We start from the raw sequence: 13,951 nt of genomic DNA, 5'->3' as shown, positions 1-13,951 counted from the left end.
CCCCATCATACTCAAAACAGAATAAGGCAAGTCCTCAAAAGGTTCCTTGCACAGTCAAAAGTTTCTAGACGGCAATTAGAACATATGATGGGCTTGCTGCAGTTCGCATCAGTAATAGATCCAATACTCAGATTGCAACTAAAAATGTGAACAAATTCTGGCTATCGCATGCAAGAAAAAAGGTGCGAGACTGGCCTTATCAAAAGATTAAATTGTCATATCAATATTTCCTGGAGCTGATGGCTGTCTTTTTCTCTCAAAAAACTCAAACCTCCAGAAGAGAGAGACATTTTGTTGGGTCTAAACAGCATGATTGCAATGTCCTGCATCAAGAGGTCGAGATCTTGTTCACCTCCTCTCAATATGATAATGCTAGCCATCCCTCGGATGGTGCAAGCAAGGAAGTGGTACCTGTCTCCAATTCAGCCTCAATAGAGAGGATGTTGGACAACCAAGCAAGAGGTGCCTTCCTACAAGACGGGAACAAATGCAGGACGATATATCTTTTCCTCCATTGCCCCAGATTTCAAAGGTTTTGAGCAAACTTGTAACCTTCAAAGGAACAGCTTACTTAATAGCCCTGAAGTGGCCAAACAGGCACTGGTTCCTATTACTTTAACAATGGGTGAAGAGATAAATTCCACTACCATTTGCTGTTCTATCCCAGACAGTAGGAGGGAAAGTCGTCTATGCATCCTCCTTTCTGAGCCGAGACCTTCACATATGGATTTTTTAAATCTTATCTACTGTGAAAATTACTCATCCACCATTGCTAGGTACCTAGTGCAAAACTTACAGGCATCATCTATCCAGCAATACCAGTCTGTATGATAGATATGGTTGGATTATATCCATACTGAGAGCCCAGTTGAGATTTCTATGGAAATACTTTTAAATTTTCTTATGTACCTTTTTGAAGACAAACAACTTGCTGTTACAACAATCATGGGATACAAGACAGCATTAATGGAACCCTTGCTTTATGGATTCAGGATTGACTCTAGCATAGAAGTAGTCACTTCCCTCCTGCAGTTTTTTGCTCTACAAAGACCCACTCCCGAAAGGTTTCCAATTACTGTACTTGGTCCGTGAACAAAGGTGCTTAAACTTCTATCAACCCCTCAATTAAGCAGACCTATCACAACCACAACTCACATGCTGCAAAAGGTGATCTTCTTGATTCCATTAGCATCAGGAGCTCATATTAGTGAACTGGGCTATCTTAGGCGGAGACAATACATCACGCAAACAGTTGACCATCAATCATTATTGGCTGCTGGCCCACCATTCCTGGCCAAGAATGAGGCTCCTTTAAGAATGAAATCTATTCTGATAAAACTCAATTTAGCAGACAAGACATTACGCCTGGTTCAAGCACTTAAGGTTTGCCTAGAAGTCACAGCAAACATCCCAGAAGGTCTGATTCTCCTACACCCTAGCACAAATTAACCACTCTCCCTACAAGGGCTGAGAATGATTGCAATGTCTTTCATTAAGAAGGCAAATCCACACTCCTTTCCTAGGTAACAAGATATTAGGAAAGTAAGTACGTCATTGGCCTTCTTCAGCAATGTCTCTTTCGAAAAAGTCTCCGAATGTACAGGGTTGTCATCAGAGACAATATTCTTAAAAAACATTACTGCCAGGAGCTCGAACAAATTCGACTACACTGTATCTGCAGGTGGCACGGTTAGTCCTAACCCCTAGTTGCTACAGCAGAAAACCAGGGGTCTTATTGATGGTGAGTATGCTAACTATCGCTGGGAGAAGGGAGACAGTGCTACAACCAAACCCAGCATGCTCAGGTAAGCCACTGTAGAACTACGTCCTAGAGCATAAGTTCATGTATAGTTTCTTGTTCTTTGGTACCAAAACCTGAAGAGTATTTGGAATAAGGAATGGGGCTTGAAATCTGTGGCTTAACCTTGGACCTGAAATGTTTTTCCTTTGAGGTGTTGGGATGAAAAATTAAGAGCTTAAGCCTTTTTCATCACCTGTCAATTTCTTTGTAAAGCTTCTTGAGGATGAAACAAGCAACTACGCTATCAAAAACAGGTTTTGACGTACAAAAAACCTATTTTTGGTAGTTGCTGTTGAGTCCTCAAAACCCTCCCACTTCCCTAACGAACAGGCATGGGATTTGGGGAAAGGATCATCCTGCGCTGACCAACAGAAAGTAATGCTTCTTGGGCCCCACGATGAGTCTGTTGTTGACACTATGGCAGACTGTGTATGCACATTAATCACTTCCTCTTCTAAGCAGCATTTGACGATGGAAGAACCTGGGTATACAGCCTCGGTGTAAAGATTTGGGAAAGTGCCCCTTACCTCTGAGTCCGTTATATGCTCCATCAAGTGTTACAGCGTTTATCATTAAGACACTATAACCTGCCGCGAGACCAGCGATAAGAGAATTCTTTGACACTAGTTTGGTCAACCTTGGAGCTCTGGTAGACCATGGAAGGTAACTCCTTGAGGACTCAACAGCGACTACCAAAAATAGGTTTTTCCTACATCAAAACCTGTTTTATAGCTTACTTCATAAATTCCACAAAATAGTAGAGCAATAGCAAGACTTGAGCACAGCAAGGTCTAGCATCAAACTTCATATTTCAGCTTCCCTTACCATATGAAAATATCTTTGCATGACACCAATATTTTAATGAAGTGACTAAATATGAAATTTCTATAATTCTTACAGAATACTCACCACTTTCAGTCTGCTATCAACTAGCAATATCTACTACTCTAACTTTAAAATTAGAAAACCATTTTAATAACTTTTAGTTAATTATAATAATACGTGATATTATTTAAACTTCTGAAGTCTAAGCATTTGTTTAAAGATTCTTCTAAAAACTAATGCATATGGCAATACAATGATGCACTTTCAGAGGAGTCAAGTACAATTTCAAAGATTACTAAGTAATTAATCTACAGTTTATCAGCATCATGTGTCAATTGGAATGAAAAGAGAACTTACCCTGGTTCTGCCTTTTTATCTTGAAAGTTCTGTTGCTTTTCAGCTTGCCCAGACACGACTGGAAACATACTTTGGGTGCCCGATCCATTTGGTCCTACTGGAAACTGTCCTGGGCCACTGTTTACACCAGGAAATGTGCATGAGTCACTTGATCCTGCTACAGCAAAAGGTCCAGAAGTGCTTGATGCTCCTGACCCATTGAAAGGTACTTGGCCACTTGGGTATGTTCCTGTTGCTGGAACACTGTTTGGAGTCACTGGACCAGGTGGGTACTGTCCAGCACCACCAGATGGTTGTGGATACTGTGCCCAAGGGTACTGTCCACCTGGGGCATACTGAGCTGACGAATACTGCTGATTCTGCTGAGGATGAACAGGTGGAGGACCCTGCTGGTATTGATTTTCTAGTTGGTACTGAGTGTCTGGTGGTGGTCCTTGTGTGAGCAGCTGCTGTTGAGGGGGAGGCCCCTGAAGAGTGGAAGCCTGTGATGAAGGTACAAGATTTGGAGATAAACCTTGCTGGTAAGGAGATTCACTTATATTTCCCAACTTCGATTGTTCTTCCTGATGACCGGGCTGGAAATGCTCTGGTTTACTCTCTTCTTGATTCTTTGGCTGTGCAGGATCTTGTGAATACATCCCCTGATACTGCCCACTCTGATACTGCCCAACCTGATATTGTACCTGACCAACAATAGGCTGACCTTGTTGGCTGTGAGTTTGTGGTGATCCACTAAGTTGTTGATTTGGAGAAGATTGAGGTACCATCTCTGAATGAGTTGCACCATGAGCATTCTGATATCTTTGATCATTCTGGGCAAGTGGTTGAGCAGTGAGTTCTGACCTTTCAGGAGAAGCATCTAGCTTATGGCTTTGATTCTGACCATAATAAAAGGAGTAAGAGCTTCTCGGACTTTCAGTACCATGAGATTTTGCATCTTCTTTAGCTGAGGCCCCAGAGGCCCGAGCTTCACTTTCTCTGCTACCAGTTGTGGACTGTTGCCCTGATGGATCAAAACTGTTGAAAGATTGTTGGAGGTGTTGCCCAACTGCCTGGGTCTGTTGCGAAGCAGTCTGAGATACAGATGTCTGTTGTGATGCACTGTGAGCAATCTGGGATGTCTGAAAGTATGTTCAAGTCCCAAAGTCATTAAAACTATAAAGCAGCATATTGTAGTATTGAACTACCAGTTCAAATTATAAGAATAATAACCATGTTATGGAAGTGTACACAAATCATATTGACTCAAATGAATGTCTCTTCAAACAAAAGCATCTTATAAACTTTCAGCAATAGGTCCACAGAGAACTGTGGTTGAATCAAATGTTCAGTTTCAGAGTAAAATTATCATATTAATAAATATTTCAACCTGATTACAGAGTTAACATTCTAAACTCTCAAGGGGCCGGGCTGAGATGGGTTTGTTATTAATTAATGTAATAATCCTATTTGTAATATACTGCATATCCTTGAGAGAGAGAGAGAGAGAGAGAGAGAGAGAGAGAGAGAGAGAGAGAGAGAGAGAGAGAGAGAGAGAGAGAGAGAGAGAGAGAGAGAGAGAGAGAGAGAGAGAGAGAGAGAGAGAGAACGAACTAATAAACTCCCTTACATACCAACAACACACACACACAGCATAAACATACACCTTCCGTATCTCCCCAGTCATCTCTATTTTTAATTTATTGCAGTTTTGTTATAATTTTCACTGCAAAAAAAAAAAAAAAAAGAGAGCTCAGCATATATCACTTTGTTTCCATGCTGCTCATATTCAAAGTATGAACTCAACATACTTTACATGATGATTAATGGAATGTAATGAATATAACTGTGTTAATCAGTAAATATAGTGCATTAAATATTTACTAAAGGTTTCAAACAAGGATTTATAATGGCCAGGCTCTGGTAGCCTACGGTGTACTTCAGATGGCGTAAAGACTTAATTAACACTGGGTTATATTTCTAGAAGCCCTGAATACTCTCTCACACACACACACACACACACAGTACACCTTCGTGTTTAAGACAACCTTTAGATAAGATGAGGCAAAAAATTACGACAAATTTTCATGAATTTATCTCATATCTGTAGTATAAGATGACAACTAAATTACAAAACCATCTGTGCATAGGCTAGCATTTGGAACAAAAAGTATCTTATGAAATACTGGTTATGTAAAGATGATGTTATTGCAAATGCTGTTTTACTGACTGTATCTTTAGAAATTCAAAATACTGTATATACTTGCGTATCATGCGACTTTTGAAGCCCTAATTTTGAAGCTAATTTTAAGGGGGTTGCATCATACATGAAATATAAAATTAGCGTATGTAATATTCACATATTAGTATCATGTTATAAAATACAAACATAACAAATGTATATCTTTTCCATGGATCTTTTAACAAGTTATGCTTTACCTCACTGTATCCAGTAATATTATATGTATTCGCATATTACTAATTGTATTACAAAATAAAAATAGAGCCACAATGCTCCACTTGCATTGTTTAGGCTTTCTTGAATGTGGACAACGATACCTTCCGTGGATTTTTGTTTTGGCATCAATTCAATTTCTGTTTAAAGATAACCATGGGGAAAGGTTTCGTCCCATTTGCCATACAAATTAAAACAACAGTGAAATGTGTTCTTTCATGCCCAGTAGTTTTGATCAAAATATTTTTCTCTACAAAATTGTTTACAGTTGAGTTTGATGGCACATCTAAGTTTAGGAGTTTCATCCATGTTGCTGATGCACAATAATTTATAGTCATTAGCGCTTGAACATTGTTTGTTTTCTCAGCTGCAGCTACAACTTGCAGCTTAACCCTTAAACGCCTACTGGACGTTTCATACGTCGACTAAAAATTGTCTGTTGGGTGCCAAAAGAGGACGTACGTGCGTCGCGACTAAAAAATTTCAACCTTCGGTCAACTCCTTGACTCGACCAAATGGTCGAAAAAATGCAATTGTAAGCTAAAACTCTTACATTCTAGTAATATTCAATCATGTACCTTCATTTTGCAACAAATTGGAAGTCTCTAGCACAATATTTCGATTTATGGTGAATTTTTGAAAAACTTTTCTTACGCTCAGGTGGTAACTTTGGCCAAAAATTTCAGAAATTTCTTTCTCATTTTGTCGTAATTTTTGCACTGTTCTATACTAGATGTTACATAAAGTTTTATATATGAAAATGTGCGTAATTCATGTAGAATACAACAGAAAATAGCTCATGGTTGTAGCTTTTATCAGTTTGAAATATTTTCACATAAACCACGATAACTGCTCAAAATTTCAACCTTATCAACTTTAACTCGACCTGGTCAAAAAACGCAATTGTAAGCTAAAACTCTTACATTCTAGTAATATTCAATCATTTACCTTAATTTTGCAACCAATTGGAAGTCTCTACCACAATATTTCGATTTAAGGTGAATTTTTTGAAAAAACTTTTTCCTTATGTCTCTTGCTGTAACTTGGCAACATCTCAGAAATTCTTTAGATGTTGTTGTAATATTTGCACCGTTTTATATTAGTCGTTAAATAAAGTTTTACATATGAAAATGTGTGCAATTTCATGTACAATACAACAAAAAAATAAATCATGGTTGTCGCTTTTATCAGTTTTGAAATATTTTCATATAAATCACGATAAATAGAAAAAATTCGACTTATCGGTCAACTTTTAACTCGACCGAAATGGTTTAAAAAAACTGCAATTGTAGCTAAAACACTTACAGTCTAGTAATATTCAATCAAAATTAGCTTCATTTTTCAACAAACGGGAAGTCTCTAGCATAATATTTCGATTTATGGTGAATTTTTGAAAAAAAATTTTTTACGTCCGCCCGTTACGAATTCATGCATCATTTTGTGATTATATTTTCTCTGTGTTGCTTTGATAGTTTTACAATTTGTTATATACCAAAATCATCGCAATTTAGTGTACAATACAAAGAAAAACAAAATAACCCGTTAGCTTTAACTGTTTTGCTCACAGCGCGATTTGTATAAAATTATATATGAAAAATGTTTTTTGCGCTGTCATATATTTCAATATTTATATATGATAATGATAGTTTTTTCATTTCTGATGGTTGCATACTAAACTTCAGGCAATGACAAAAAAAGGAGCCAAAAATGAACTCTTAATCTTAAAAACTAAGTGTGCTGTGATTTTTTGAACAAAACTTTTTTTCCGCTTCGGCGCTAACTCACCAAACGCCGCCGGCATACGGGAGACCTTTTTGTAAATAGAGGCTCGGCGTTTAAGGGTTAAATTTAGCAGTATATTTCCTTGCAATCTTTTTTCAATAGCAAATAAGGGTATGGTGTAAAATATATACTGTATCGGTCCTATTCTACTTAACGTCACTTGTAACATAACTACAGTAATTGTTTACTATCGTACAATGGTTGAAATGCAAGCAAAACAACTGCTGTTATCCAATTCGGTTCTTCATAGCCACAGCCTAGACCGTGTTCATAGTAAAACAGTTGTTTCTCATTCGATTGTTAATGGCTGTAGTACTCGTTTACTCAACGAGTATAATGTAACTAACGATACTTTTATCATTCGCTTTTACTTTTTCAACTTATTCAACTAGAATATGGGATAAAGAGATGGAGTAAAAGAGGTTAGTCCATAGTAATCTAGTCTCTCAAAAAAGGAACTCACATGATACATGAGACACATAAAATAATTTTTTATGGGTGAAAATTTGGGGGTCGCACGATGTGCGAGATCGGGCGTTAATGAGTATAAACAGTAAACAAAATGACAAAGTCCATTCTACATCATCTTTTTCCTACACACCTTGCCTAAAAGGGAAACCATTGTTTTGTTTATGTTTCGTCGCCAATCATAAGCAACCCCTAACAACATGGTAAAGTACGATAATTATCGTACATAATTATTGTTCATATGACTGAATTGTTCCAAAGAGTTACAAACAGCCTGAATTTTTTATGAAAAATACATATTATGTTATCCTCAATGTTATTACTACCATAATTACACTACGTTACAGAAAGATAAAGGTTGCTGTGAGCGCAACCATAACTTGATATTTTCATTTTGTCAGCTGGCTGGCCTAGCATAGATAGCTATTTATTATGAAGATATGCCAATAATATAAACCTTTATTATCACATTATTTCATAATGCGTTCTAGCCTACTGCTAAACATCACTTAGAATTCAAGGTTTGATTTTTTGAAAGGTAGCATATGACGACCCCCATTTTTAAGGATGAACTTTATGATTTAAAGGTCATCTTATACATGGAAATATACAGTAACTGAATGAAATGTTTCATAGGTTTTTAATGTGGCAGTACCAAAATGCAGTACAAAATGGTAGCTACTTGTTCAATATAAAATCACTATATCTATGTGTACATGTATGTGTGTATATGTACAGTACTATAATGATATATCTTATGATAAGTGTGTTTTCTGCAAATGTAATGTATTTTATATAATTTTGATATATTCTCTTTTTTATTTCTCATGTGTTGTGAAATATAACGAGGTGATTTTGTAGTATGTTTTTATGCAGTTTTATATTTTCTCTTGTGTTTGTCATGTATTGACTGTGATAACTATGATAATAGTGTTTATTGGAGATGCTAAGCAACAGATCTTACAAGAATTGCTTTGACCGTGTTATTTTAGGACTAAGATACATTTTCCTGTTAGGCTCTTGTGTTCACAGCTGAATGTTCGATCAGGTGTAAGTTGGTGACCACAGGAAATCCTCTATGCGAGAGAGAGGCTAAAAGCACTTAAGTTATCAGCCAAAAGGGAGATGAGGTGACAGGTCTTGATAATATTTGTTGACCAGGGCGAGGATATCGCTGGTTCGCCTCTGTGTTTGTACAAGTGTGCATACAGGAAACTCCCCCCCCCTGTCAATCATACAGATAAGAGGACAGGCCTATATACAGTAGCTCTCTGAGCCAGAGAATAAATTATCTGTTTATTCCTGTTGGAAAGGAAGAAATTCTGTTTATTCCTGTTGGAGAAGAAGAAACTCTGTTTATTCCTGTTTCTTCAAGGGTGACTCCTTTCTAAAAATGCCCAAATGGCAACCCAAGTTTAATCTTATAGAAGATTTTTGGTAAAACTAATCAGTCCAGACTGAGACAAGGTGAAGGTTGGTCTCTCTCTCTCTCTCTCTCTCTCTCTCTCTCTCTCTCTCTCTCTCTCTCTCTCTCTCTTATCCCCTCTTCATTCAGCAGAAAGTAAGATTTGTAGTCACTCTCCCAAACATATAAGTTTTTGGATAATGTTAATAATATTTAATGCTCCCTTGGTAGGATCTGACATAAGGAAAGAGTGTTAGCAATGTATATAACATGCGCCTTAGATAAAAATGTATATTGTTGCAGCTAAAGAGTTGTATAAAAGTGTTCAGAAACTTGTATAAGGTAAAGTAGTTTTTACTTATTTTTTACCATGATAAAAAGATATAAACTTTAAAGAGATTTTGCCTTAGTGAAATTACTGTTGATGAACCTTTTGTGCATTTTTGGTATGTTCTTGTTTTTACATTTCTTTTGTGTGTTTTTGTGTTTACAATTTCTGAGTTTTTACCCAAACTTTTGTGTTGGTGATTTAACATTTATCTAATTAGCACTTTATATGTGCTGATACTTTAACATTGCATACTTGTTTTGATTTTCATTTGTTAAGATTTCTTTTTCAAATTTGGAGTAAATCTTAATAGTTTGAATTTTGCTTCATTAACATAATTTCTTGATAAATTAGTTTTGTGAATTAATCATGTTTAAGAACTAATTAAACCTTATGTTGTTTTCAAGTAATGGTAAATTTTTTTGGATTGTGAATTCTAATTATAACTTTTGATGTTAGAAATAAATTTTTGTATTTAAAGTTTTAAAACTGATCTCTTGCCCCCTTACCCAGGCTTAGATTGGGGCTGGCGGAGGAAGCCTGGAGTGCAGCTCAGACAAGGTTCCTAGGGAGACAGTGATCTTCCTAGAGACCAAGCTCAGTGGCTTCTCCTGCGCCAATGGTGGCAGGGCTAATGCTCACAAACTGGCACTTTCCAGGGCAACTTTACAATGTTAGCCCTGGGTGACGGGTGCGACTCCCTTGTTTGAACAAAGAGTGGCTCTGGCTACTGACCCGTGCTTTGATGGCAATCCTTTGCCACAGCTGAAGACAGACTCCACATCCCTGGTATTCCCAGGGGGTATTGAGTTCTGGGTTGTGCGCCGTCCACCTTTGCATGGGAAAGCTGGGCCGCTTTGTGCATCCAACGCAATTCAGCGAGCAGCTTCCTAAGCTGGAAGCCCTGCTGAAGGCGGAGTTTGAGGCCCAGACTAAGCTAGCCCGGTCATTGAACTCCGTCTGCCTCACTGAAGCCACTGCCGTCTCCTGTGCAGACGAGCCTTTCTTCAGACAGCTAAATCTATTGGCAGGATTTCAGTCTGACCTGTTTTGATTTCATGATGGCCAGGCTCCGAATGGGAAGTGCATGCCGCCACGATGCCACCATTAAGTCACGAGCCTAGCAAGCTCGTGAAGAGTTCGATCTGGGGACTAACCTCTTCCCTGAAGAGGTTGCAATGCTCAGGGCTACAAGAGCCAGCCAGAGTCTGCGCTCTGCGCTGGGGCATCTCGGCTGGCGGAGGCCCCAGAATCTGGCGGCCCCCAGGCGAAAGGGGCAAGCGGTTCAAGAGCACAGAGACCCCATCATCAGGCGGTAGTCCAAGCCGTCCCAGTCTCGACAGTGGCACATTACCTCACACCTCGGCCCATCCCCAACAATATGTGCTGGTTCAACCAGCCCATTCCCTTACCGCACCTTAAGTGCTGTTTAGCTACCAACTACAACCCAACCTATGAGGGCAGTGGATTCTTTCACGGCATATGAAGCGCAAGGGGAAGAGTCGAGCCTTACAGAAACAAATCCAACACCACTCTAAGAGGTAAACCTGGGCGTGGTAGAGGGAACAAACCTGCTCCCTCCCACTGAGAACAAACAGGTAGGTGGTCGCCTGTATTGGTTCAGGGACCAGTGGACCTTCAACCCTTGGGCACACAGCATTGTGTCCAGGGTTGGGATGGTGGATCAAAGGCCATATATCTGATCCAGGTTTTACCAGCCACCCTCAAAGAGTCCTACAGGACTACATTGGCAATTGCTCAACAAGCGAGCAATAAAGTAAGGCACCTAAGTTTCAAGGCAGGTTATTCACTGTTCCCAAAAAGACTCGATCAGCAAAGAGTGATCCTGGATCTGTCAGTGATCTCTACATAAAATCGACAAATTTATGCTTCTGATGCTTACAGAGTCACGGACTCTACTTCCGCATGGAGCCGTCACCACCTCTGCTCGATCTTTCAGGTAACACTATCACGTCCCACATTTGCGTGGAGCTTCTCTCCGTTCCTGGAACTCAGACTCGGGGAATCAAGCCTACTCCTTCAGGGTCATGCCTTTCGGTCACAAACATTGCACCCCAGGATGTTTACAAAGCTGGCCGGACACGGTAGTTCAGCAACTCCGGTCCGAGGATATCCCTGGCGTGCCTGACGATTGGATAATTTGGGCTCCAACAGTTCTAGAATGTCCGGAAGGCCCACGGCCCGCGAGTCATCAGCACCTGGAGTGGATTGGGTTTTCAGCTGAACAGAGAGAAGTCGCCTGACTCGGAGTCCATTTCAGATGGCTGGGTCTCCAGTGGGATCTGTCCTCTTACACGTTATCCCTCCTTCTCCCAGCGGAAGGAGATGACGTCCTACCAGGAAATTTCTGAAAAACAAATCAGCATCACCGGACCCAGAAAGAATCCTTGGGTCTCTTCAATTTGCCTCAGTGGCGGACCTGCTCTTAAGCGAAACTAAAGACATAAACAGAGTGTGGCGAGTCGAGCCAATGTCAAGCTCAGAGACAAGGTCTCCTCATTCCCAATTTTAAAAGCGAGACTGCGGCCTTGGTCACAGTCGATGGCCTGTCAAGACAGTTCCACTTCAGTTTCCCTCCGGTAGCTAGTAGTTCACCACGGGCAGCTTCTTTAAGCGGCTGGGGATATTGCCAAAACAAAAAGTACAAGGGACATGGTCCACAATGTTTCAGCGGTTCATATAAACACCCTGGAAGCTGGCGGGGTTTCTAACCTTAAAGAAAATCCGCCCCCAGCCAGTTCATATCAGACTGGTATTGGACAGAAGCGCAGTGGTAGTTCATTGCATCAACAGGCGGCTCAAATCAGGTCGAGTGAACCAGTTATGGTTGCCATTTTTCTCCCTGGCGAACAAGCACAGCTGGCATCTGCCAGCCACCCACCTGGCGGAGTGCGGGCGTGGTGGCCAGTTCCCTGTCCAGAACTACTCCGTTGGAGGCGAGGAGTGGTCTCTGGAGCGAGGAGTCATTCAATTGATTTACCGCCAGGTTCCGGGTCTCAAGTGGATCTGTTCGCGTGACAACTTCAAACTTCCCTGTTATGTGGCTCGAACCTGGACCCAGTGATGCATACGGACGCAATGACGAAAGATTGGAACAATTGGGAGAAGATTTATCTGTTTCCCCAGCCAAACTTGCTGCTGAAAGTATTACACAAACTCAGGACATTCAAGGTCAACCAGCCCTGGCCCAGCCCCGTGTTGCGAAGAGCAATTGGTTCCCTCTTCTTCAGGAACTGGGGTTGCGAAGTCTCCAGTTCTAGCCCAAACAGCCCCAACAGTACAAACCAAGACTGTGTCAGCTTCTCCAAAATTCAGAATGCCCTAGTTTTATGGACTTTATAAAGTTCATGGCCCAGGAGCAAACAGTGACCCCGTTAACACTCTGTTTTTAGAATCAGACAAGAGAGATTCTACTCTTAGACAATATGACTCAGCAGTCAAAAAATTGGCCTCCTTTCTGAAGACATCTGAAGCCCAAACCATGACGACTAACCTAGCAGTTACCTTCTTTAGATCATTGTTTGAGAAAGGCCTTGCCCCGGCCACTATTACCACAGCCAAGTCAGCCCTGAAGAAGGTATTCTTATATGGCTTTAAAATTGACCTTACAGATTCCTACTTTTCATCTATTCCTAGAGCATGTGCTCGTCTGAGACCCGTATCACGCCCACAGTCTGTTACGTGGTTCCTCAATGATGTTGCAAGTTATCTGGTTGACAACTACTCCGTACTCTTATTTGGGATCTGTTAAGGAAAACTTTATTTCGTTAAAGCTTGACACCGATTTTCAGAATCTCAGAGCTATCGGCTCCTCGCTAGAGAGTGATGATTTTGTGCTTCCTCCCGTCCGAGAGTCCTCCTTTCCCCTGATCCTAGATTTTTAGCTAAAAATGAAGACCCTCCAAGACAGGTGGTCTCCTTGGAGGTGGTGCCCTTCCACAAGACCAGTCTTTATGCCCAGTTATACCTAAAAAGTCTTACCTTTTAAGAACTCCACAGTGTAAGTGGGTCCTCTTTTGCTCAGGAGAAAGGTGGTACTCTATCGTTAAATGCAATAAGGCAACAAATTTTGTATTTCATTAAACAAGCTAACCCAGATTCAGTTCCTAAGGTTCATGATATTCGAGCAGTTGCTACTTCTACTAATTACTTTCATAATATGGATTTCTCAGAACTCTCCAAATATACGGGTTGGAAATCACCTCTAGTATTTAAACGCCACTATTTAAAATCACTCGAAGCCCTGAAGTTTTCTACAGTAGCTGTGGGAAGTGTCATTTCCCCACCTTAATTAGTCATCATCCTTTATCCTTCCCCTAACCCCCCGCCCGCCTGCCTCATTTACTTCTCTGCTTGCCACTCTGGTTGATCATGCCTCACCTTGCTCCTCATATTGATATTATTATTGTCTCTGTTGATTGGAAACTGTAATTTGACATGTTGTGATTATGGATTGTCTTTGGGGTACTGGGCTGTTTTTATTTTGCTCCATGTACCCCATTTATATATATATATATATATATTTCCCCA

At 40.2% G+C, this 13,951-nt stretch overlaps 1 protein-coding gene across 4 annotated transcripts in view; it reads right to left on the bottom strand.

Annotated features, from left to right (window-relative positions):
• Positions 1 to 13,951, bottom strand: part of LOC136843709 (uncharacterized) — a 323,506-nt gene that overhangs the window by 94,581 nt on the left and 214,974 nt on the right. For all 4 annotated transcript variants that reach the window (XM_067112299.1, XM_067112297.1, XM_067112300.1 and 1 more), the window contains exon 10: positions 2,984 to 4,104. In XM_067112299.1, the coding sequence (XP_066968400.1) occupies positions 2,984 to 4,104 (1,121 nt within the window). The remainder of the gene's footprint in view (positions 1 to 2,983; positions 4,105 to 13,951) is intronic.

The sequence above is a fragment of the Macrobrachium rosenbergii genome, chromosome 12 (assembly GCF_040412425.1).
Source record: "Macrobrachium rosenbergii isolate ZJJX-2024 chromosome 12, ASM4041242v1, whole genome shotgun sequence".
Taxonomy (NCBI): Eukaryota; Metazoa; Arthropoda; class Malacostraca; order Decapoda; family Palaemonidae; genus Macrobrachium; species Macrobrachium rosenbergii.
Note: the sequence above shows the minus strand (reverse complement) of the source record. Positions and strands in the feature narration are given on the sequence as shown.